This window comes from Onychostoma macrolepis, chromosome 15 (assembly GCF_012432095.1).
Source record: "Onychostoma macrolepis isolate SWU-2019 chromosome 15, ASM1243209v1, whole genome shotgun sequence".
NCBI classification, from domain to species: Eukaryota; Metazoa; Chordata; class Actinopteri; order Cypriniformes; family Cyprinidae; genus Onychostoma; species Onychostoma macrolepis.
In genome coordinates, this window is record NC_081169.1 from 14995880 (window position 1) to 15022523 (window position 26644).

Here is a 26644-nt window from a genome sequence, read left to right on the forward strand (position 1 = left end):
TGATGTCACATCAAGGACAATATTGACGCAATTCCAAGTCAGGCAAGGTCAATGCTATTGGAATATGTTTACTACTAACCGGAGGTGTTTGGTCAACTCTTACTTGAACAGGTTTGAATACTTTTCATTTCAAATGTGGATGCTCTGTCCCAGGACTTATGTTGGCTGTGAACTTAACTGCATGAAATTTGGCTTAGTTTTATCAGTCATAAGAGACCTACTTGGCTTTCCCACAGCAATGACACAGAAATAAGTCACAGAGAATGAACCCTCCAGGCCTGTGCTTGCTGCATTATCTCCACGAACAAAGGTGCTGTTTGTTTGTACTTTACTGAATGGGTCCTTTTAGGTTTGCTTTGAGTCTACAGGGTCGTAGCTAGTGATATACAAAGCAGCTTGCTTTGAACATTTGATTATTCCAGTTTAGACCCACTCTCTGGCAGCTGTTTAAGTGAACATTAGGCAAGAACAAACAGTGCACAGGGAATTTTGCCATACAAATGCCATAGTTTTAGTTACCAAACGTTCTGTTTTGTGTATTGGGTTATGTGTTGTGCAAATCTAAAGCACTACGTCATTGTAATTTGCTCCATTCATTTTGTACCATGGCTGTCTGGGCAATAACATGATTTAGCTAGAGATGTTATGCCATCGTGCAATTATGGTGCACTTTTATCTTTTCCATATATTTCCAAATATTATTAATGTATCACTAGTTATATTCCTTATCTGAAAGAAAAGAAAAAAAAATTGTTGGCTGTGAAATTATATCTTATCACTAACCCAAAAACTAAACAGACTTTATACAGACTTTATACACAGCGACGCTTGCGTCACTGGTGAGTTAGATCTTTAAATAACGACACAGTTAAAGAGTTCAGATGCAAAAGCCTGTAAGTGCCATTTGAAATTTTCTTTTAAAATGACCATTTCTATCAGGCTCCTATGTGGCAATGAATACATTCATTGCCATTAAAGTGAAATAACTGAACATAAACATAGAAGCCTGAGAAAAATGCTTTTGCATCTGAACTCTTCAGTTGTTCTCCAGGAAGGGATTGCAGGATAACTCTCCATGTTTGGAAACACAATATTGAGTTAAACTTACGATAACAAATTGTGCAACAGGTCGTTTTGTGGGAATGGGTATCAGCTAATAAGTAGGCTAACTATATAATCATGTGGTTTTATTCTTATTATTTTATCATTATGTTTTTATCATATTACCATTTTACTACTGCAACACTAAAGCTACCAAGTCATTGAGTTCATTCTTATGTAGGGCTAAAAGTGTGTGAAATGTCAAAATGTATATTACATAATTGAAGTCACCATTAGGTCATAGTCCACACACACTTAGCTATGTAAGTAAGTGAGTAATTCAGGGTCCAAGTTCGCTGATTTTGAAGCACATTACAAAAAAATTATGTCATCATATGTGTGGTAAGCATAGAGTTTAACTGAATAAATTCATATTGTTTTTCCCTTCAAACTTTATGATATGATTTCCTTGTACAGTTCAAAGATCGTATAACAAGTTTGGTTTATTTAAAAATGTTGTGTTAATTCGAGCTTTTTTATGCTAATATAGGGCTCTGGATCCTGCAGAATCAACTTTAACCCAGATATCGCAATCGGTTTACTATAGGCTGACCGTGGCCTTCTCACCCACTGGGTGCGCATCAAACAAATGAAGCCAAGGGATGTGAAAAACAAGGTTTGTTGTTTCAGCGTCCCATTGCTTGTTTGAATACAGAGTGCCTGGAATGTTCTCTTCTCCTGCCAAAGCATTTGAGAAAGTGCACTCTAGTAGAACATTTCTGATAGGACTTTTTTTTCGTAAGACTGCAACTTGTGACTGATTTAATGTTTTTCAGATGTGCTGAAAGACATTTAAAGCACAGCCAAAATCATTAATCAGTTTCATGGTTTCACTGTGGCCTGTAATCTGAACTGACTGCATCAGGTTGCATCTTTCTACCTATTGGCATGTGTGATACTTTATCTCTAGACTGTTCATGAATCATTCAGCATGGCAGGGAGAGAGCTTCCTGTATGCCTTCGAGCTGTCTCTGAGTCCTGGACAGCAAACTGACGTGATGTGCTCGTTCAGGGTTTGCCTCTGCTGGCCTACCCTACTTTGCTGGTTCTTTGCCCCAAGACTGAGCACTGCTGTTGGATCAAACATAACTCTAAGACTTCCTGAAAGATCTTCTTGCAAACCAGGTAACTAGAATTTTTCTGGGACATGAGGATGTGAAATTGCATCAAGTGGGTGTTTATTAGAGTCCCAGGAGTTCATTTTTATTGCAGTGTGAACAAGACAACTGACTTGAGCTCTTTACATTGCCTTGACCATGTATGTTGGCTACTTTTATGTGTGTTTTAATAATAAAAAAATAATGATATTTTACCCTTGTTCTGTTAAACTCTGAAAATGCATTATAAAATTTTTTAAATACAATTTTCTAGAAAGAGCGATATAACCATTTTGAAATTTATTGTGTTCAAATTATTATCACTTGTGATTAATTTAATTGCAAGCCATGATATTGTCACGTCCTCTGTCGTGTGTGTCATGTGTTCCCGCCTCTTGTGTCCATATTTGGTCTTGTTCCTGTCCTTGTTAAGTGTGATTATTAGTTAAGTGTTGTCCAGCCGTGTTTTGGTATTTATCAGTAATTGTCATGTGTATTTAGTTCCTGCCTGTTTAGTTAGTTTTCGTCTGGTCTACTCGTTATTCCCTGGTGTTCCTGTCTGTGTCAACCTTGCCTTGCCCTGTCATGATGTCCTCATGTCCTCATTAAAGACTGTTATTTTGAAGTTACTCCTCATCTGCGTGTTCCTCGTTCCTCCCTGCTGTGTGCACCGTGACAGATATAATTTTGTGAAAATATTCAAAAAGAGTACAAATGCAATTTATATTTGTATTGCTAGTAACGGAAATTGGCTTTATCAAGAAGAATTCAGCCATTTTTGGATTTAATTTCAATCACAGTTGTTAGAAGACCAAGCAAATTAGTTAGATTGTGAAAAGTGTGTTTTAAGAGCTTATTTTCTAAAATTTCACATGGCCAAAAATTCTGTATTTCAAGAAATACTTAAAGAATAGGTTCACCCAAAAATAATAATTTGCTTCAAATTTACTCACCTTCAGGACATCCAAGATGTAGATGAGTTTGTTTCTTCATTGGAACAGATTTGGAGAAATTTAGCATTACATCACTTGTTCACCAATGGATCCTCTGCAGTGAATGGGTGCCGTCAGAATGAGAGTCCAAACAACTGATAAAAACATCACAATTATATAATCCACAAGTAATTCATATGACTCCAGTCCATCAATGAATTTCTTGTGAAGTGAAAAGCTGTGCGTTTGTATTCATCATTAATAAAGTCATAATTAAGATCGATGCTTCTGACAATTTAAAGTTAAAACGCTTTATTAAAATTGTTTGATGGATGATTTTGTTTTGCATGATGGAGTTGATGATGGACAAACACACCGCTTTTAAATTAATAAGACATTAATTGATGAACTGGAGTGATGTGGATTACTTTTGGATTATTGTTATGTTTTTATCAGCTGTTTGTACTCTCATTCTGACGGCACCCATTCACTGCAGAGGATCCATTGGTGAACAAGCGATGTAATGCTAAATTTCTCCAAAACTCATCTACATTTTGGTTGGTCTGAGAGTGAGTACCTTTTAATTTTTGTGTAAACTATTCCTGTAAGAATTAAATTGAGTTTGATTATTAGAGAAAGATTATCCTTCTAATTTTGAACCCTCTGAAGGTTTTTACTGCCCGGAGGGAGGTGAGGGTCCAGTTCCATGTCCCAGAGGAACATTTGGACCAAGTTTTTGGGCCACGTCCATAAACGACTGTATCAGCTGCCCACCACATCACTATGGACCTAGAGAAAGCTTGAGCAATTGCCTGCCCTGTGGACCCTGGTCACAGCAGCCTCTGCCTGGACAGGACAGCTGTACATGTTTGCAAGAGGGTCAAGTCTTTCAGGTAACAGCTTATTACATTGTTTACATAAGTTCCCATGCATTTGTAGCTAATTGAGGTGAAGCAATCTGCAGACCTCTTCTCAGACAGACGCTCATGTTTCAGCCTAGTGGGAGTCTGGTTACCACTCTCACTGACTGCTGAATGCTCTTTTCATCAGTTACTAGGCACTAGGGAAATCAGTCAGGATTTGTTGTCTCTAACGGATGCCGTCTTCCCAATCCTGAATGTAGGCCAGTGACGGGCAGTGTCCATGTACTTTGGGATACACACAGAAAGGAGAAGACTGTGTGTTGAAGGTCTATGAGATCTGCAAGGATGGAAGAGCACGTAACCAACATGGAGAATGTCTGGACCACAAGCAGTGGAAACAGTATTGCTCTCAGCAGGTGAGCGTCCACAAGGACAGAGGAAACCGAGGTAATATTGAGAAACCTGTATTACAGTCATGATGTTTGCACAGTGATTATGACACACTCGCCATTCAGCTATTGCCATTCAAAATATTATGAATGGTGCATGACAACTTGGTTATTTTGCTCATGAAGGACAAGGACAAGCAATTTTCTTAGTGTCGAATAGATGACTAGTGTTTTCTCAGTGTTGAATGGATGACCAGCAAGTCAGTGCCCTCTAAAGCAAAATACCTTCCTCCATGAACTTTTATCACACACATAGAGGCCACTTGTGTACCACTGAACGTAATATGTGACTCAGGACCCAGTGACGCAGTTTTCTCGTTTGGCAATATGTCAATTGTTGTACCCCCCCAGGTGTGTCCATCTCCTGAGCTGTATGAGGGCTATGATGGTTCCCTGGGACTGTGCGCTTGCAGAGGGCTGTCCAGGCCTGAGCCAGACAGGGTTGAGTGTGTGGGCTGGTGCCGGAGCATCCTGAGTCCAGTTCTGCAGCTGGTTTGCACTGGAAGCCTTTACCTGCTCTACACTGAGTCTAATCAACAGGTCAGACCTATAGTCCATCCACATCATGATTTAGTGTTAGTAAGGAGGCCCAAAACATGGTGACCACCTCATATTGTAGTAGTGTCTGGTTTTGGGGTAACAAGTTACAAGCAATGTGCCAAATGACTGTTTTCCCCAAAATTGTATAGTTGCATGTCATTTGTTTCATAACATCTATATATACTGGTTGTATATAGCAAGGGTGTATTTGCAGCAGTAGCCAAAAATACATTGTATGGGTCAAAATTATAGATTTTTCTTTTATGCCAAAAATCATTAGGATATTAAGTAAAGATTATGTTCCATGAAGATATTTTGTTAATTTCCTACCATAAATATATCAAAACTTAATTTTTGATTAGTAATATGCATTGCTAAGAACTTCATTTGGACAACTTTAAAGGTGATTTTTCTCAATATTTTTATTTTTTTGCAGCCTAAGATTCCAGATTTTCAAATAGCTGTATTTAGGTCAAATATTGTCAGATCCTAACAAACCATACATCAATGGAAAGCTTATTTATTCAGCTTGCTTTTTAAAAAAATGACTGGTTTTGTGGTCCATGGACATTTAGATCATTTTATGCAGACTGTGTCACAGTGCTATTTTGTTTTATTTATATACTGTTATTATATTTATTAATATTTTGAATTTATTTTATATATAGTCAGTTTCCATTTTATTTTTAGTCTAGTACATTTATGTGCTTTTGTAATTTTCTTAAAATTAAAAAAAAAAAAAGTTTTTAGATGCTTTTTTTCATCTAATATTTATATTTTATTTCAGCTGTATTTCAGTTACCGAAAACAATTTAAATAATTAAAAAATAACAACAATGCTATACTGGAGGACAAATGCCTGGGGAAAAATCCAAAACAAAAACATATTACACTCTGGAAAAGAGACATTCTGGAAAATTTTAAAAAGTAGTGCAAAAATTAACATCCATAACAAGTATGCAATTCATAAAAATAATTTATCATAGTTTCATAAATCAACATAATTTGAAATAAAAATGTTGTAAAATTAAATAATAAAAATAAGAAATAAATTAAAGCATATATATATATATATATATATATATATATATATATATATATATATATATATATTTATTATTATTATATATATTTATTATTATTTATTTATTTTTATGATAATGAATAACTTAATGGAAATGTAAGTATAGTGTTCCAGTTGACTCTGTACAGACATGACTCTGTACAGATCCTCAACAGCAAGCAAAGACTTGATCTTTTGAGTTTTTTTATTCCTTTAATGTCATAATCCATTGGACAATTAAATGCAAAAAAAAAAAAAAAAGAAAGAAAAGAAAGGAAACACAGTATGACTGGATAACTTTACAACAAAATACACAATGTGAGGGACTTGCACAGGACATTGAGAGTGTAATACAGCCCTGTTTACACTCAAGTGAGAGCTTAGCACAAACAGCGGTAGGATAACACTCTGACCTATTTGTCATTAAACTACCCTTGTGTTTTCTTAAAAGGTGAGCATGTCTGGAAGCATGCTGGAGACCGTCCTCAAACACTGGGACTCCCGTGGGAGCTTGGAATGCAATGTTCATCTCAACTTCTCCAGGCCTGTGTACACAGTGCAAACAGGGGGTGAGTGGCTAGAGACAAGAGCAGGAAGTACAGAGAGTTTTGTGACCACGGTTTATCAGCAGCCTGCTCTCTGTTTGCTGTTGTGCAGAGGCGGCCTTCTTTGGTCTGCTTAATGCTGTCCCTGTGGAGGTCAGGAGGTTGATTCTGGCCCACAGCCAGCAAACCAACAGCCATTTTGGGCCTCTAGATACAGACCGAGGTATCTAATACATCAGAATGTCTTATATATACACACAACAAGTGTATTAAACATGTTTGATGAGGTATGTTTTATTAGGAAACATCAAAGACAAAGAGGAAGCTTGGGACTCTCATTGGTCCAGTAAATCATCAGCGTTTGGCACATCCAATATGAGGCCTGGAGGAGTCTTGAACCCAACAGCATGTCTACATCCAGGAGACATTCTTCTTTTTACCGTGACCCAACAGCACTATCCTCAGTATGATGTGTAAGTACATGCTGACATGTGATTCATCTGCTGCCCATCCATTTTCACTGTCCCAGACTGTCACAGAGGGAATGCTGCTTTTTCCACAGAGACAGCTTGTACAACACTAATGCTGCGTTTGACTGGGGTCCCTTCAGATTATTGGCACAGGACCAAGAACTGGCACGATCTGCCCACTCCCTTTTTTCCATAAGTCTCCATGAGCCCGGGGTGTACGCCTTCAAACTCAGCAGCCACCAGCATAGACACATGGTATTATGATCCATTTTCACATTAAGGAAGATAACCATTGTAAATGTTTTTAAAATTCTCTATTATTTAGTCTAAATAAATTCAAATGAAATAAAATACTTAAAACTAAATTTAATTATTTTAAATGTAAAAGTAAATTAGATTTTTTTTTTTCATTATATATGTTTACTCTAATACTTTGGCAAAATAACAGCTTTAAACAATACAGTAAAAACAGCAAAATTATTTCAATTTCAAATAACTTATATTTTCATATATTTTAAAATGAAATTTATTCATGTGACTCAAAGCTGAATTTTCACCAGCCATTACTCTAGTCTTCAGTGTCACATGATCCTTCAGAAATCTGATTTGGTTCTCAAGAAACATTTCTTGAGATTATCAATGTTAAAAACAGTTGTGCTGTTTAATGGTTATGTGTAAACCGTGATACATTTTTCAGGATTCTTCGATGAATGGAAAGCTCAAAAGAACAGCATTTATTTTTAAATAGAAATCTTTTGTAACATTATAAGTATCTTTACTGTCACTTTTCATCAAGTAATGCATCCTTGCATAATAAAAGTAATACTTTTTTTCTTTTAAAAACATTGTGTTTTCTTTATATATTATATTCTAAATGATAAAACCCGTATTTCTTAGTTTTTCTCACACATCACAGCATATATTTTCATCTCATCTCAACTTTTACGGGCAAATTTGTTTGTTATTGTGAAAATGACATGGTTGTATTTTATTCTAATTTATTCTATTCTTATTATCAAAAGAAAATCTATTAATAAATATTTTTCACACAATAAATATTGAAATTGTTTATTGTTTTTATTTCACCTTGTTTAGTTTATCATAATTTTAAATATTTAACAATTATTCCTGTTTGAAGATTGAAAGTCTTGGTCTGACAAAGAAAAAAAAAACAATGGAAATCATAAAAAACAACTGAAATTTAGCAAAAGTAAAAAAATCAGTGCATAATAAATAGTTTCCAAGGCTTTCACATATAAAAAAAGAAAAAAAAGTTAAGTAACACTTTAGTATAGGGACTTCTCGCTATTATTTAGCATGCATATTGCTAGAATATTGACTATTTAATAGTACTTATAAAGCACATATTCTGCATGACCATATTCTACATCCTAATCCTAACCTAACAATTACTTTACTAAGCAGTAATTAGGAGTTTATTGAGGCTAAAGTCGTAGTTAATAGTTAATTAATACACTGTAAAAAGTGATAAGCTGACGTAACTTAAAAAAATTGAGTTGTCAAGTTCACTTAACTTATTTTTTTAATGATCATTTACTCAAACTTTTTAAGGCAACGGGTTTCCTCATTTTTTTTAAGTTAAGTCAACTTATCACTTTTTGCAGTGTAGCGAGAATTAGACCTTAAAATAAAGTGTGACCAAAAGTTAAAATCTGTGAGTTGTAATAAAAATCAACCACTATGTCTGTTTATTCACTGATGTTCTTGTTTGGTCTCTTCAGTATGTGAAGGTAGTGCCTGCAGGTGGAGAGTGCTATGACTCTGGACCCTTCTTCCCTTCTGACCCACATCATTTGACTCGCATGGGCATTGCACAGAGGCGCCAACTGCTGCTCCGCCCTGATTGGTTGATGATCGGTGGGCTTTTAGTAGGAGCTGTGGTAATCCTGTGCTTGTGCGTCACAATACTGGTAAATGATAAGGGAGGCTTTGACAAAAACCTCAGTGTTAACAAAGCTTGGCTTATTGAAGAGACTGAACACTGCGTCCTCACAGATCCTGTTCAGGGAGTACGGCTGGCCTGAGAAACTGGCATCTCAGGCCAGGTACCGTGATCTGCAGCTCAGGTACAACATGGACGACTATTCATCGAAGGGCTCCAGGGTGGTGGCTGTGAAAAAAACACATCGAAACCTGCAGGTGGGGTTGACTGAGGATTTGGTGCAGAGAGGTAACCACCGACGTCACACACCACAGACACATGAGCAAACCTTTTTTTCGTAGTAGCAAGGGCTACATATGCTGCTACAGTACCTTACACAATTGGACCTACCTTATAAGATCACCTCTGACCCTGTGCATCCCAGGACCATAATACCTCATGTACAGCCACATCTCATTCCATAAGAGTTAAAAGATTACACAGACTTAACACTAACACTAACTTAACACATACACTAACAAACATTAACACTTTACAATAAAGAACTAAGAATGAACTTGATATATAGGCTATATATGTATGTATACATATATATATGTATGTATGTGTATATATATATATATATATATATGTATAGAGTGTGGTTTGCATTCCTAAACATGCTACTGATTGCATTTATTTAATCAAAACTATAACATAAACTGTAATATATGAAATGCTATTACAATTTCAGCAGCCATTACTCCAGTCACATGATCCTTCAGAAATAATTATAATATGCTGATTTGCTGCTGAATAAATATTGCTTATTATTATCAATATTAAAAACAGATAACTGTGATAGTTCAAAAGGACAGCATTTATTTTAAATAGATTTTTGTAACAATATAAACATTTTGTAACCTTATATTAACAATTTAATCAGTTTTTTGTTAATCAATTTAATGCTTTTTTGCAGAAGACCCTTGACCCAAAATTTGAACAGTAGTGTAGAACCTTATTGTCTAGAAGATGTTGTAGAAAATGTTGTCTAAACATTAGGAGATTTGGAATTATTTATAAAAAAAAAAAAAATTATTTCATTATTATTATTTTGATACATTTTCTTTTCCTTTTTCCACGAAGTACAAACATACTATTGGTGACAGAAAGTAACACCTTTCATATAATAATTATTATTATTATTATTTCATATAATAATATATATATATATATATATACAGTATATCAAAAAAGGAATGTATCTAATATCCAAATAAATAGAAAATATTTGATCAATTAAAGCTGATAAATGTAGATGCTTAAAAGTGAACACATGATTTCAGGCATCACATCCATTTTTTTAACAGTATCAAATTACAAGGAATCCCCCTGTACTTCACAATAAAGGAGAAAGCAATTATACCAAGATCTCAAAAGCTCTTTTCTTTATTTGCTCCAAGTAGCATCCATTGCCAAGATTCCTTGTCTTCTTAAGATAACCTTGATATCAGGCTACATTCATGATGACTGTAGCAAAACTGACCCCCATTTTACCCTCATGAGGTTCAAGTTTTTAGGATATCCCTGACATTTTGGCAGAACCACATCTCTGTTTGACAAACACTTATAGTCCTAGACAGCACCATACACAGTTACCAAAGATTACTCTTTGCTTTCAGTGCAGTGATTGTCAGGAGATGTATTGAGTGTGACACATTTGGCTGTGCTATGGTATTGTGTTGGCTCTGTCCAGAGCTAGAATTCCCACAGACTGTGCTCACATTGCCTGCAGCGGTGGCTCTGGTGTCAAATGAATTCTGGGATTACGAAGAGCAAGTGGATCTCGAAGCCTTCAGTTCCAGCACCTTCTATGACATCCTACTCAAGCACAGCGTGTCTGTCACAATACGTCTCGGGCAGCTCAGAGGAGAGGTGAGATTCATAGACTGTGAACAACAGTCTATTTCCTGCCCCTCTGAGCTTCAAATATCACCCTCGTAAAGTTCAAACATATTTACCCATATTGAATAGCATCACTGAGATGCTCGGTTGTAATTAACAGTCTCTCTTGTTTCACTGGTCACTATGATACATACTGTGCGGGATACAGCAGTGAATTGTTACTACCCTGGGGCGAAGTGTGTGGATTAACTTGTAAAATGAGTTGTAAGTATAGCGTTCCTTTGTTAACTTGTTTCATTGATGGAAACGTGCAGGTGAAGCAGCTCTATCAGGGGGTGCTGGGCAAGCTGAGTGAGCTCCACCCTGGCTGGAGGATGTTTGGAGGGAAAACCAAAGGTCTAGAGAGGCAGGTGGAGCAGGAGATGGTGCGACGGAGAGCACTGGGCAATCAGCTGACACAGCTACTGGACAGCCAGCTGCAGATCCTGCGGGTGGAGATGAGAGCGCAGCAGGCCATGCAGAAGACCTTCAGAGCACGACTGAGAGAGAGCGTGAGGCTTCTGAGACTGCTGGCTGAGGGTCAGACCTCGCTCTGGAATAAACACATCAAGCAACAGTATGGAGAGGCAGATATGTATCTGTTTTATCTCTGCTTGCTTATTCATGTGTATGCGTGCGTTTGAAACTTGGTGACACAAAGAAAAATTCTCAACCACAAAAGTGTGGTTCATAACTACATTAATGCTGTCAATATTATCAAATTAATCATATTATATCTTGAATAATTAATAAAAATGTTTAATTAATCATACTTGATCACATATATTATAAATAAAAAGCCCCCAAAGACATTGCATTATTGTGGCAGAAAAAAAATGCATTGAATGGATATAACACAAAAGTGACTTTAGAAGACAATATACAATATTTATTTTTTTTAATTGATCAAAAGTGACAGTAAAGACATTTATAATGTCATTTATAAGGTTCACATGTCAAATAATCATGAAAAAATTATCATAGTTCCATACAAATATTAAGCAGCAAAAACGTTGTTTTCAGCATTGATAATAATAAGCCATGTTTACTGAGCATCAAATCAGCATATTAGAATGATTTCTGAACTGAAGGACCATGTGACAATGAAGACTGGAGTAATGATGCTGAAAATTCAGCTTTGCCATCACTGAAAAATAAATAAATTCAAATAGATATTTAATTATACTTTTTAATCAAATAAATGCACATGCTGAGAGATTTCTAAGAGATTTCATTCAAAAACATTTAAAAATCTTACCAACCCCAAGCATTTGAATGGTGGTGTATGTTTTCATTTCATATCATTAAAGTCTCTCACTGGCCTGCAGATCACTGTGATTTTTACAATTTACAGTTTTACAATTAAGTTGTCGATCTGTCCGAGGTAGGCTATTCACATAGGATGGATTATTTTAATTGAGCTGTCATATTTTTTAAAATGTACACATCCAGGCAGGACCCCACAAAGGGGTAAAACTAACCTGTTTTAATTTATGTTAGTGTTAACTAAAAGCAGTAGAATGTGATTGCGTGCCTTCATTTAGATAGCTAAGTGTGTGAATATAACTATGTTCTCAAAATGGTTTCTGAATGTCAAAATTTTCAAGGTTCTCAATGACTTTAATTATTGGTAGAAAAATATAGTTTGAATAACCGAGAATCTCTTAGTATCATCTTTGTCCCAGCCCTCTTATCGCATTTCCAGATCCATAATCACAAAGGAAGTGAGTAGCTTAAAGCTTTGTTCAGAGTGCACACAGTTGTGATTTATTTTCACATCCGATCTTTAGGATTGGCTGTCTAGTTGCTGCTGTGATGAAACTGGATCTGTTTGTTTAGGATGTGCTGTTTATATCCAATATCTCTGCACGGCTGCAGTGAGATTTATGCATTAGCATAATATGAAGAGCGTTAAAAGAAAGTAGGTTTCATTGTGGAAAAGGAAAACTAGACTAGACATGACACATCAGGCACATCAGATAAGGAAGGGCACGACACAGCCAGGCCACAGTAAAACCAGTGTCTGCCTGACTTCATGCCTCTGGATCTACCCAGCCTATGCCCTTCACCTCCCTCTGATCGCACAAATCACATGCACAAAGCCCAAATCCTCCACTCATCCCAATGTGTTGACATTCCCTAACCTTAATAATACTTTTTGTCATAATACCATAGTAAACCTATTATAAATTATTTTCCCTTCAAAAACAAACTTTAAAGTGTATTGTTTCATTATAGTTGTTGTGTAAATGTTATGTTAATCTATGATTCATAAGCTACTGTATATGTTGTGCATTGCAGTGTTCTGGATCGTGTAGTTGTGCTGTCTGATGAGATGACTGAGATGGTATCAGTGGAGAGCCAGAGGCTGGGGGCCTGGGTTGTGCTTAAAGAGGGCACTGGAGCACAGCTATTATGCCCTGCTACTGGATCAGTCCTCAGTAGGGAAGATGTCATCGGTGAGACCTTTTAAATAATATGTCTGAGTCGTTTACAGATATTAACCATGTAATTCAGACCTAATGCTATTTACAGTCAGTGGCTGTGCAATCATGTCCCCTAGTGGAATATAATAGAAAATATCCATAAGACTTGAAAAGTCATGCTGCACCACTAGGCGGAGGTATTTTACAACATTGCCCAAGTTTTGCTGGTCAAATCCTGACAAATAGCCTCTGAGGCTCAACTTGGCATGTCTGTGGCATGACTGATTGATTAAAGATTTCACTCTTTTTCCCTCCACAGCTCCTGATGGAGCTGTTAGAGCTTGTGATGCCGTTCATGTAGACCCCCTCACAGGCCTAATTCAACCCAACTCTAACGCCCATATGTTACTGGCCAGTGGACACAGCATGCCAGTGCCCCCGGACTTCTTCCTGCACCCCCAGACTGGCAAACTACTCCCTGTGGCTGGAAACGTGGGCTTTGATCCTGCTTCCTCCACCCTTGTCTTTACAGGCGATGCTTGTGTGGGTGAGTCACTCAATATGCTAGTTAGTGTATCTAAATGAATATTCTAGGTTCAGTGCAAGGCAAGCTCAATTGACAGCACATGTGTGGCTTAATGTTGATTAGAGCAAAAAATTATTCTGACTCAAAAAAACAAACAAGAGTGGATGTTACGGTGAGGTGCGCAGAATATAAGTACAAGGGGCCAGTTTTTGAAGGATCTACAGCTTTTTATTTTAAAAAGTACTTTTTTGTTAAACTTGTGTTGTAGTCTATATGAGTTGTAGAGTTATTCTCGCCAGTTTTATTGATATTTAAGATGTTTTGTTGTCATGGCAATGAAGCAAAAATACCAGGAAAACCTCTCTAAACTGTTCTCCTATCTGATGTTCTTTTAGGCTTATCTGAATGAGTTAGCAACAGTAACCAAGGGGGCGGGGCTAAGCAAGGAATTTCAGAGCTTTCAGAACGTTTGTTATTTCGATACTTTTTTAGTGTATGATCACAGTTGTGTTTTACTGTAATATTAATAACAGTAGGTTAAATAAGGAAATGATCTGAATATTGATACAGATTTAAAAGATTTTATTAATTTTGTAGTTTATTATTTTCACACTTTTTTTATTTGTAGGTTTAATGTTTGCAGTAGTCTGATTCATTTTTATTTATTTTTTTTATTGCTTTTTGATAAATCACGTTTATAGTGCAGCACTTCCAAAGGAAGTAACTGGGGCCATTTTGGGGGGATTTAAAAGCAAAAATGTCAAATTTTAAATTTTATAAAAGTACTTATGTATAAGCATATGTATACTGTTTACAGACTGGCCCCATCCACTTCTATTGTAAATGCCTCACTGTAACCCAAATAATTGCTTATTCAAATAAAAGCAGGGTAGAGATAACCTTCATTGGGCCACAAGTACTGTTGTTAGAAATTTTATTAAACCCAATGTTTCTCTTCTTAGGTGAGGTGGGAAAATGGGACTCACCCCTGCTGCCTTTTATTCCATACCCTCCGTCCCGCCATGCTGAAATCCATGCTGCTTCCAAACTACGGGGGCTTCGTTCAGGCCAAAGGCTGGTGTTTGGAGGACCCATGTGTGACTGTGACACTGGTGTTTTGGTGCCTATTCTGGCAGTCACCATCCATCCACAAACAGGATTGGTTTATCCTTTGGGAGGCGTGTACACGTGTCCCATCTTGCGCCTGAGGCAGCCTATTCAGATTGGCTCTCCCATGCTAGACCCTCGTACAGGCGACCTGGTGCTCATCAACGGCGTCAGTCTTGATCCCCATACAGGTCCGTTTCTGATTGTTGAAAAAGTGTCTCAGCATGTTCAAACAGCCTGATTGATGAGTGTCTCTGTTCAGGGGCTGTACTTCCAGTTGGGGGGCTCCTCCTAGGCGAGTCCTTCATCGAGCCCTTGAGCGGCCGGATGGCGCGGGTTGGTGGAGGCAGTGTGCGAGGAGGAAAGGTGGTGCCTCATGCTGGGGGTTTCCAGGCTCTGCTGGACAGCCAGGCTCTGGGCGCTTGCTTGCGGGTGGCGGAGCTCCTGCAAGGATTCAGTGAGGAGTGGAGCTCAGCAACTGCAGATCCACAAGGTGATCTGGACAGAGTCTCAGCCGCAACGTCGGAGCTGGAGCAGGCCTGGAAAAGCAGCCAACGCTGTATGTTGCAGATGCGGAGTCGTTTTGAAGCCGTTCAGGAACAGGCCAGAGGTGTGGTGGAGAATGGCAGTAGTGTGGGTGGGTTGGAGCTCTTTATTACAAAACATCTGTTCATCTCAAGATCTGCACATTAATATAAGTTAGGTTAATGCAAAAAAGTACCATTCTAACGAAGTTATCAGCAATTGATAGGTAAAATTGTGATGCAATGGCCCTTCACTGAGCCCTGCCTTAAAAGCTATAAAAGCTGGCTAAAAAAACTGATCAGATGTAGATTGCCAACTGTTGTCTATCATTTTCTCAGACTAGCTTTTGTTCTTTTGTAATGTTTATGGAGAATCTATGTGTTTGGATGGTGTTAAAGAAAATTTGATGGAAATTATCCAAAAATGTGATGTCAAGTTCATTTGAATCACTTGGTAATCACTTTCAAATGAGGCTTTTTTTATTTTCTGTTGACTGTGAGTGTGTTGAAATATTGTCCTCTGATTTGCAGTCTCTGCAGTTTTAAATCAAGCTACTGCATAATTTAACAATTATTTATAAGAAAAATGGCTAACAAAAATACTTTGCAGTGTCACAATTCATTTCCATCCATGTAATATTAATATCAAATCGCTTTTTACCATTTTATGAGCAGATTTTACTGAAAGCCATGCTGTTCATAGACATCTCCAGTTCATTCTTAAGGCTTGTTCTGTAAGGCTTGTTTGAGTGAGTTGGCAACAGTAGCCAATAGGGAGTGGAGATAAGTGAAGATTCAAACAGTGCAAGAGCTTTCAGAATGTGTGTTAGTTTGATTAATTTTTCTTTTATAATAACAGTCATATAGTTATATAGGTAAGTAATATTAAAATAAGAATATGCTATACGGTACAATTCTAAAGTCTCTGATGCTCACCATCTGCATTTGCTGAATTTATTTAATCAAAAATACAGTAAAAACAGCACTATTGTGAAATACTATTACATTTTAAATAACTGCTTTCTACTTTAATTAATATATTTTTAAATGTAATTTATTCCAGTGAAGGAAGAGCTGAATTTTCAGCAGCCCTTACTCCAGTCTTGAGTGTCACATGATCTTTCATGACCATTCTAATATGGTGATTTGACATTTATTATTATTATCAATGTTGAAAAATGATGCTGCTTAATATTTTTACCGAAACCATAATACCGTGTTTTATATTTTTCTTTGATAAATCGTTGATGGAAAAAAAAAAACAGTTTTATTTTAAATAGAAATATTTTGATCAATATAATGCATAAAAAAAAAAACATATATTCAGTGTATATATACACACACACACAATTTTTTTTAAATATACTGATCAGTACAGTATCTGAACATACTTAAATATACTGATCTGAATATACAAATCCCACTGATTTTTTTTTATTTTTATTTATATTTATAAAATATTTTGATTTGGAATAGTTTTTATTTTTTAATTTGAACGTTTACAGTCATCTGAATTTCTGCTCAAGCTAATTTTGCCTTCTTGCTTTCTTCTCTTTCATTAGGGGAAATCAAGCTTCCTGGCATTGAGCTCTCCTTGCCAGCTCTCCCCGGGTTGGAGTATCCTGACCCTGGAGGCTCGGGTTTGCATGTCCCAGTTCTGGGAGTTCAATTGGACTGGGTGTCAGGATGCATGGTGCCTCTGGCAGGAACCATGGAGGATGCAGATGGTAAAGGTAATGGAGGTTACTAGCAATGTCCAAATCCTGTTACATTAATCTCTAGGTGTTAACCTAGAGTATATTATGACTCTCAGGGCTAGTTCCCATATGTTTTGGAGCGCAGACTGTGGACCCAGTGACAGGGGTGCTGGCTCCGGTTGTGGGGGCCAGTCTGGATGTTTGGAAGCGGACTGTAGTTCCTGTAACTGTGTCCCAGATTCTGACGTTAGGAGAGAACCCAGACAGTGTCACGGTGAGCGAAGTTGAACTAAATCACAGCCGCATAAAAGCTCATTTGGCTTCGGGGTGTTTATATGTGTGCAAATGTGTGTTTGCTCGCCTCAGGTGGAAGCCCTCCAGAAGGAGAGCAATGTACGGGGCAATTACTGGCGTGAGCAGACACTGAAGGAAGAGGAGATGATGGGAGATTTTGACAGAGCCGTTAAACACCATCTCTCCACATCCGTACACGAGTCTGACTGTGTGAGTTGACTCCACAGAGATGACACTACGCTCTGTGGCCTATTTAAAATGCAAGTCTATTGACCTTGTGTCTATTTTTATTTTTGTGAGTGTCAGTGTGATGGGAACCGTTTCCACCATCCTTGCATCCTGAATGAGATTCTGTGCATGTTCGTGTGTGTGTGTGAAACAGATAGACTGGATGGACCCAGACAGGCAGCTCAGGGAGAACGCCGCTGAGATTCAGGAAAGCGCTCAGTGTGAGGCCCAGAGAAAAGCTCTCCAGAACTCAGAGTTATCGCTGCTTCTACCAGCCCATGTGTTACACGCTCTCACAGGAGGTCAGTACTCCCACTGAGAGCACAAATGGTTATGCTTTAAAGATTCAAAACACAGAGCTCATGATCCTCCTGTACACTACTATTCGAGGTCAGTAAGATTTTTTAATGTTTTAGAAAGAATGAAGTCTCTTATGCTCAACAGGTCTGCATTTATTTGATAAAAAATGGTAAAATCAGTAATATTGTGATTATTATTGCAATTAAAAAGTTTCCGTTTTAACATATTTTAAAATGCAGCTTATTCCTGTGATGGCAAAGCTGAATTTTCAGCATCGTTACTCCAGTCTTTAGTGTCTGTCACATGATTCTTCAGAAATCATTCTAATATGCTGATTTGGTGCTTAAGAAACATTTCTTATTATTATCAATGTTGTGCAACAGTTGAAAAGGTGGAAATCATGTTACTTTTGTTTTCGGGATTCTTTTAAAACTTTGAAATAGAAAGTTGAAATGAACAGAATTTATTTCTCTTGTTAACTAACTATAAACTATGACTTCTGCCTCAATTAACTTATAATTTGCTGGTTAATAATAGTTATTAACGGAAAACACCACCGTTTTTCCATATTACAATATGTTTTTCCCTCAACTTAGACAAGTTGATACGTACCTCTCCCGTCTCAGTACATGCACGCAATCGCACTAGAGCTTCCGCCATACATAGTCATCATTTTTATCAGCTTAGAAAATCGCTACTGTTTATTTTGTGTCACCATACTTACTCATGTAACTACTCATGTAACCATCTTTAAATAGAGAAAACATGGAAGTGTTTGGTGGCTTCTAAATGCATCCCTGTTTGGATCCTAAGGAATGAATGGTGCTAAGCTAAATGCTAGCATAGTGGCGCCGCGCGCAGCGATTGAGTGCATGTACTGAGACGGGAGAGGTACGTATCAACTCATCTAATTTTAAGGAAGAACATATCGTAATATGGAAAAACGGTGGCGTTTTCCTTTTAAGGTAGTTAAGTTTATGACTAGGGTAGGATTACGGGATCTAATACTGCATATGGTCATGCAAACCAAATTTATTTGAAATAGAACTCTTTTGTAACATTATGAATCACTTTACTGTCACTTTTGATCAATTTAGTGCATCCTTGCTGAATGAATACATTTCTTTAAAAAAATAAATCTTACTGACCCCAAAATTTTTAACAGTAGTGTATAATATATAGACAAGTAACAGACTGCTTTCGACAACTTGTGTTTATGTTAAAGAGACAGTTCACTCAACAGTGACGGTTCAGTTTTTATTTGCTTACTATCATGTCTTACTTGCGTGGAACAAAAAATGTAATCATTTGAAGAGTCTTCATACAGCTCTTTTCTATACAACAAAGTAGTTTGAAGTGACCATGGCTGCTCAAATTCAAAATCTAAGACAAAAAACCCCAGCAAAATACAGGTCATTATTCGCTGATAATCTTCCCCTCCAGTAAGCTGTTAACTCAAGAATCAAAGCTCATACTCTGATTTGTGAACAAATCAATCTGATTTGTTTATCAGTTGTGATCAAATTGTTCAGTCTGATTTGTGATCAAGGTCAGAATTGCAAATCGGTCCACAATAATAATTCCTTCACTGATTCAGTTCAAGATTCAATGATCCATTCACAGTAATTCTCGAGTGAACAGCTACTGTTTATCTGGTTTATCTGGGTTCGTGACGTATCAGACCCGGGAAGTAACTTGTTGTAGTCCCTTACCAGCCGTTTTTGTAGGCATTAAACTTCCAGAATTTTAAAAGATGATATCTCTGTTTGCATTGAACTTTCAGCGCTGCAACTTTGCAGATATTGTTTATGCTCAAACAGCAACATTACACACTAACTAACGTTAAAAAAGTGAAATTGCAATCAACCACCCTTTAATGGATGTGACTATTAACTGTCATTGCTTGGAAAAATGCTCTGTCCTCAATTTTGTTTCACATAACAGCTTTAGGGTTTGGAATGACAAGATAGTGAATAAATAATGACAAAGTTTTCATCTTAAGGAGACGAGGATGAGTGGGAGCAGCAGTGTTACTGGCACACCGAGCTTAAGGCCATGCTAAACCAAGTGAGTTTGTCCATGGAGAGACTGCGGAGGGACCGGGATCAGCTGTCGGCACAGGAAACACGGCATCTGGTCAGCTTGTTTTCACATTGAAACATAAAAACACACTCTCACCCTCAGACAGAAAGCTACAATGCTGACAACAGTCTGTTGAGCTCATTACTATGTCGTTAAACAGCTGAATGAGCAGATCAATGCATTGGAAGCTTGGCTATTGCTGCAATCTCCAATATTCTGCTTTTGCACTGTCCATTTTCCAGTTTGATGGAGTGTGGTCTGGGATGAATAACACAGTGTCTTGTGATTATCACAGGATGGGGAACTGAGGGAGCAGGAACTGTGGGAGCAATTAATGCAGAGACAAGCAGGGCTGGATGCTGTGCTTTCGTCTCTCCTCTGTGCTCGTCAGGTCTGCCAGCTGCATGCTGACACCGCGCAGGTAACATGTGCCGGAGGCCAGACGTGCAATATATACTCATGACACTGACTGATAATTGTGTAGTGATGTCCTTGGTTTACCTTAGAGCAGTTCTGTATCTGTTTGGTACAATTAGGAACTCTTTAGCATACTTTATTTCACCTTTTCCACTGAATTGATTCGTTTCCTCTAGTCTTTGGTTTCTGGCACATTCTGGTATAAGGATTTTGGCGTGCTGCAGCCCAAGGGTGTCAGAAACCCTCTGAAAGTAATAGCCATGACTCAGCAGAAAATCCTTCCTCTGCTTGAACGACTTATTCAGCTGTTGGAGGAAACCAAAGCACTTGACCAGTCGACCAGCATGCAGCGGCAGCAGAGCTCTGGTACAATATCTTCATTTATGTCTTATTATAGAAATGTTAATCATGCTTTTGTTGAAGTGTTTGTGAAAATGGTTGCGAAATGTTTCTTAAAAGGGAAGCATGCGTTCAGCCGAGAAAGCGCTTCCAGAGCGTGGACCGAATCTGTGTCTGTTGTAAAAGGTATTTTTTAATGCAAGGAGAATAAATAGTGATATTCTGGTTGTCAGCCTGTAGAATTTCACCGCTGTGTTTGTCTCTCCTGCTGTGCCAGGTGTCTCAACTCAGTCCTTTAAAGATCAAATGAAGGCTCCATCTGCGAGTGAACAGAATGCCATGGTGCCCTCTCTTCCTCTGTCAAACCCATCTTACACTCAAAAAAGCCAGGAAAAAACAAAGCTGAACCACAGCCAGGGTGAGGCTAACTTAAGTCAGAGATGTTACCAGCATCCTCATTTAGATCACGACATGATGTTCTCTCTTGTTCCATTCAGATGTCCAATCTCTCCAGGAACCCGGTCTGTCCACACACATCAGTATCCCACAGCTAGCAGGTCAGAGTGTTTTACTTGAGAGCTTTAAGCTGAACAGTGTGTTTAGGACTCAGGTTCTTTTAACCTTGAAGGTCACATTTGAACTGCAGGAGAACATTGATGCAAAAACGTGATTTGTTACATTGCTTTAGCACATGACTCAAGTTGGTATTGGTAACTTCATGACAGGTAACTCATTTTATTATATGCGCACGCTATCTGAGAGACTGTTTCTGAGTGCTGTCAGAGAGGCACGCACATCGAGACGGTAGTCATAGAGCGTGGGAATATTGAACAGAGTTATTTTTGCAGTTTTATAGGCAGCTTTAACGGTTAAATACACACACTTGTATGTGTCAAAATGCCTGTCTTTATCATCATAAACCATCATTTATGTCCTAAGTGAAAGCAAACAGCTGAGAAAGAAAACATGTGTAACAGTATATTGGATCCGGGCAGCTCTTAAAGTGACAGCAGTCTAAAATCCTCAAGTTAATCAAACAACAAAAGAGCGAAAATCTCTCGCTGCTCTTGACTAAATCACTTTTGTAACTTTAATAAGAAGAAATATATATTTAATTTAATCAGTGAAGAATATGCAGTGTTTTTATACATTTAATTACTTTATACAATGTATGTAGCATTTCTTATTTGTTTGTTGTACTGTTGTTTTTTTGTCCTATTACTTGTAATTAGTTTCTTATTCTTGTTTAATGGTTGACTATTTACTTGTCTTCAGTGAGTTTTTTATTTAGACTGGTATTAGTTTTTTGTGATATTGATATTGATATTAAACCTTTTTTTGCTGAGAATTTCACCAATGTGACACCACCTTTCCAATTTTTTGAGAGCGAACAATAAAATGACCCCAAAAAACCCATTGAAAAAAGGAATCATTTCAAGGGCCAACGTGTTAGTATTGCAGTATGGGCAACATACTAAAAACCACTCAAACTTATAGTTTAGTAACTTGTGGTGGCAAATTTTGAGTTGGAGAGAACCAATCACATTTTCTAAATGCTAAGAAACCTGACGGCAAAAAACAGCTTTTATGTGATTTTCCTGTATTGATGTTCTGTATTTGTTTTATGGTGTTGCAGAGGAGGACTGGACCAGACTAGTAGCGCTATCTCCTCTCTTCCAGCTGATGAAGGAAGTGGAGCAGCAGCTCAGGGATAGTGCCAGAGATAGAGGTCTTCTCAAGATCCAGCCCTCGGGTCAGGCTCTAATTATCACCACTGAAATGTGCAATCTGGACTCATCAGATCTGCAAAGTCATTAGTGTAGCAACAGATAACTTAAAGCCATGAGAACCATCACGTACATGTCAGTGTGGGAATATAACTTTAAGCTTTATTTATAGCAGCTTCTTAAGGTTAAGGGGCTGTGTTATATCTTAATACTCATGTGACGATGTTATTAATTAACAGCTTTATTTTTTGGTGAAGTTTGCAAAGATGCAGAGTGATCAGTCTGACACATTAAATGGTGTGTTGATACATGCATTCAGGTGCAGGCCGGTCATTCGTGGATTTCATGGATGCCCAGTGGGAGTGCGAGGGAGAGCTGATTCAAGTGAGCTCTGAAACACTCAACCCACGACAGCTTCTGCTCTACCAGCATGGACAGTTTCTCCTCCAGCATCTTCACTTACATAAAATGGTCTGGATCTGTCTGTCTTTTTCTCAGTTGCTTTTATGTTTGTTTCTCATAGAAAAGTAGATTCAAAAAGTAGTTCTGTTAACAAGTTGATGGCTGCAAATGCAGCTTAGCTTTAATTGGTTAAAGCATTTAAATGTACCAATTGAAAAAAAATCATTCGAGTTCCTGCATTGATAGTAATGTGACATTTTACAGTTTATTTATTATATAAAGTATTTTTAAAACAATTATAAAAAATAATATAATTTGGTTCATTAATTTATATGTAAGATATATATATATATATTAGTTTAATTATTAGATTAATTGGTATTTAATATAAATGAATCAGTTCTTATGCTGTCACTTTTATTGAAACACAGTAGTGTTTTTGTGGTAGATAAATACTGTTGCTGATTTCTTATTATCAATGTTAAAAACAGGTGTGCTGCCCAATATTTTTGTGGAAACGGTGATATATTTTTTTCCTTATATTCAAGATACTTCGATAAATAGAACGTTGAAATGAATAGCATTTATTTAAATCTCTTGTAACATTATATCTGTCTCTACTTTCACTTCTGATCAATTTAATGTGCCCATGTTGAACAAAAGTATTAATTTCTTTCATTTTTTCTTTCATTTTTTTAATCTCACTGACTTCAAGTTTGCAAATAGCCTGAAGTTTGTTCACAGCTTTTATTTCTTCATCCTAGATACCAGCAGTAACCCTTCAACTGGCTTCTACTCTTCCTTTCAACGACTACCATAACAATGCTTTCCGCAACTCTTTCTATTATCAGGTATTTCTACACTTAGGCATGCATGTACTGAAACAGCTATATAAAGAACATATGAAAAAAAGTTATTAATAATTTACCAAACTTTGAGAAGTGATAATTAGCACCGTTTTCTCTGTGATATAATTGGTCTCATGGCTAGTTCGGTTGCACTAAGGTTAAATGCCCTCATTTGTCAGTCACCAGGTGAGCGATAATTAATTCATGTTAAGCACACTTAGTGCTCTGTCGTACAAACCCCTGTACACTTAGCACTTCCTATTTCTTCAGGAGGGACAGAAGATTCTGTTTGTTCGCTGTCAGAGGTTGCAGTCAGTGGGTGGCCTCTCTCTGCTGCTTATGCACTGTGCTGCACACATTTCCACCGGTCAGATGAGGACCGACTCCACTCTCGCTTTCCAAAGGGCCTTTTTCAAGGTGCTAATAGAAACTGCCCCACACCAGCACAGCCTGAACAAGCCAAGAAAGGAATGTGCTAATAGAATCTTTCTTATAGACATCATACCCTGTCTCATTTTGTAGGTTTTAAAGGTGGGCCTAAGTGAGCTGTTCCATGCCAGACTGGGACAAACTGATGACAAGAGGACAAAGGTTTTGGCATCTGACGCAGGTCTCGATGGTCTTCTGCTGGAAAGAGTGCAGAAGCCAAGTCCTGGGATTTTCTCAGAGGATGTAAGTTTGATTTATTTTGTCATATTCGCACCTTGCATTTTCAATAGCTGTTGCCAAGTAATTCACAGGGATGTAACAGATGCTGTAGGATCAGACTGATGTGGCAGAAGTAATACTCGTCGGAGTGTGAGATTTCGAATGTGTGCTGTTCTCTGGGCAGCAGGTTTTGGGATGTCTGCGCAAATACAGAGAGGCTTCAGTGTTCCGCCAGGTCGAGAGTCTCCTGAAAGAGTCTCCTAAGAGCCTGGAGATCAAGCACCTCAACACTGACCCGTCACTCAGCGACGGCCCAGACAGCCAAGATGCCGCTTCTCCATGAACTGACAATTTAACTTTGAACAGTGCTGCCTTTCTGACAGTGATAAATCCAGCTTTCAAAGGCATGTTATATGCTGCGAGGCAGCGGATGGCCTTATCGTCTTGGATGGTAATGGCCCCTGGACCGGGTTAGAGCTTCTAGTTTTGCTTCCAGTGATGACCCAGCACAGTTAGATAACTACTTTCCTGTACAAAAGTAAAAAAAAAAATGGCACTAAGATAAAACATTAAAATGGGCGTAAAACTGCAACAAGCAGACCTCTGTTTTAATGTAGTTTTTGAGGATAAGGGCATGTTACAGAATTTGACCATGTTGGTATCTACCTAATCTGACTAGCTTCCACTAAACGACACAAATTTGCACCCAGAATACCATACAGTGTGATTGGACGCACAACCTCAGAGTGGAATTTCTTAAAACAGGGGGGAGTTAAAATATAATGAATGAAATGAATAAAATTGAATGAAAATGTTTATTAACGCCCCCAGAGCCATATGGAGTACTTTTTATGATGGATGGATGCACTTTATTTTGCTTCAAGACCACCGTTCATTGCCACTATAAAGCTTGGAAGAGCCAGGATATTTTTATAATGTAACTCCGATTGTATTTGTCTGAAAGAAAGTATACACCTAGGATGGCTTTAGGGTGAGTAAATCATGGGGTAATTTTCATTTTTGGGTGAATTATCTTTTTACATTTACATTTAGCAGACGCTTTTATCCAAAGCGACTTACAGTGCATTCAGGCTATACATTTTTATATTTTTTTTAATCGGTATGTGTGTTCCCTGGGAATTGAACCCACAACCTTTTGCGCTGCTAACGCAATGCTCTACCACTGAGCCACAGGAACAGGTATTAGTTAAATGTATTAATTAACTTATTTAATATAAATTTATGATTATACTGTAAATTTGTGCAAATAGCAAAAGAAAAAATCCAAGATAGCATTTCCACGCCTTTCCCAAAGAAGAAAGATGTCAAATTAACAGTTACTGTCTCAGCCATTAGAAACTGCAGCAGTGTTAACTAGTTTTGTTTTAATTTAATGCCAGCGTAAGAGTGCTGTAAATGTTTTTTTTTTAAAATTATTTTATTTTATTTTTTACAAATTTTTAAATGTGACCATATATGTAATAAAACCTTGCTAGATTTACGAAGTTAATAACTGTGGAAATTCTGTGAAATGGGACCATGTAATCACATGATTTATTGCATTTAATTTATTTGTGTTTAGAACCATAATTTCTGCTGTCCATGACCGTCTCAACACAGACCTCTTGACCAATTTTAGGGTCATGACCCAGTAGTTAAGATTTATGGTATTAGATTATGACTAAAATAAAACGGCAGACAAGCATTTAGAGAATATATAGTGAAATAATGGCCTGAGCTTTGAGTTTAAAAATAGATTTAACAGTGCAAAATGCTCAGGGCAGAATTCTAATGATTACATTTTAAAGCAGCAACAAACAATCTCTGCTTCTTTTTTTGTGTGTGTTTGTTTACTATAAAGCAGTGCAAGACAGTCCATCTACACTTCTTGGGTGTCTGAGTGCGACTTTAACAATCTTGTTTACCAAATACTTATAGGCATATATGCCATTGTATTCATTGTATTGTCTTGCATTGTCTTGTTTGATTGCATTTTATGTATTTATAGTGGTGTTTTTCTGCTATTCACATTTGATACAGCTGCTATTTCATGCCTGAATGTCCCTGTAGGGATCAATAAAGTATGTTTATCTGGAGTAACAACAAGCGAAGGAAAGGAACAATAAAACATTTTTATCTGTTTAAATATGCCTGCTTTTGGATTACATCTCAGACTTTGTTCATATTCATGAA

The 26644-nt window shown here is 37.4% G+C and overlaps 1 protein-coding gene across 5 annotated transcripts; it reads left to right on the top strand.

The window, feature by feature from the left end:
* Window positions 1-294: 294 nt before the first annotated feature.
* si:dkey-103g5.4 (uncharacterized) lies at window positions 295-26574 on the top strand. 5 transcript variants are annotated; one of them, XM_058799795.1, is made up of 34 exons: window positions 295-310; window positions 1592-1717; window positions 2012-2226; window positions 3800-4023; window positions 4254-4409; window positions 4794-4982; window positions 6497-6614; window positions 6703-6813; window positions 6892-7063; window positions 7153-7315; window positions 8803-8991; window positions 9077-9251; window positions 10699-10877; window positions 11162-11463; window positions 13188-13345; window positions 13632-13859; window positions 14801-15136; window positions 15208-15582; window positions 17032-17202; window positions 17283-17440; window positions 17533-17670; window positions 17843-17990; window positions 19991-20124; window positions 20366-20491; window positions 20664-20853; window positions 20947-21012; window positions 21104-21244; window positions 21324-21383; window positions 22463-22579; window positions 22873-23024; window positions 23720-23806; window positions 24074-24220; window positions 24326-24475; window positions 24636-26574. In XM_058799795.1, exons 3-34 carry the CDS (start codon window positions 2019-2021, stop codon window positions 24792-24794), a joined length of 5427 nt encoding a protein of 1808 aa, XP_058655778.1. In that variant the 5' UTR covers window positions 295-310; window positions 1592-1717; window positions 2012-2018; the 3' UTR covers window positions 24795-26574. The 5 variants fall into 5 exon arrangements, with proteins under 5 accessions (XP_058655778.1, XP_058655777.1, XP_058655779.1 ...); XM_058799794.1 differs by lacking the exons at window positions 295-310; window positions 1592-1717 and having other exon boundaries at window positions 1914-2226; XM_058799796.1 differs by lacking the exons at window positions 295-310; window positions 1592-1717 and having other exon boundaries at window positions 1914-2226; window positions 24639-26574.
* The last annotated feature ends 70 nt before the right edge of the window (window positions 26575-26644 follow it).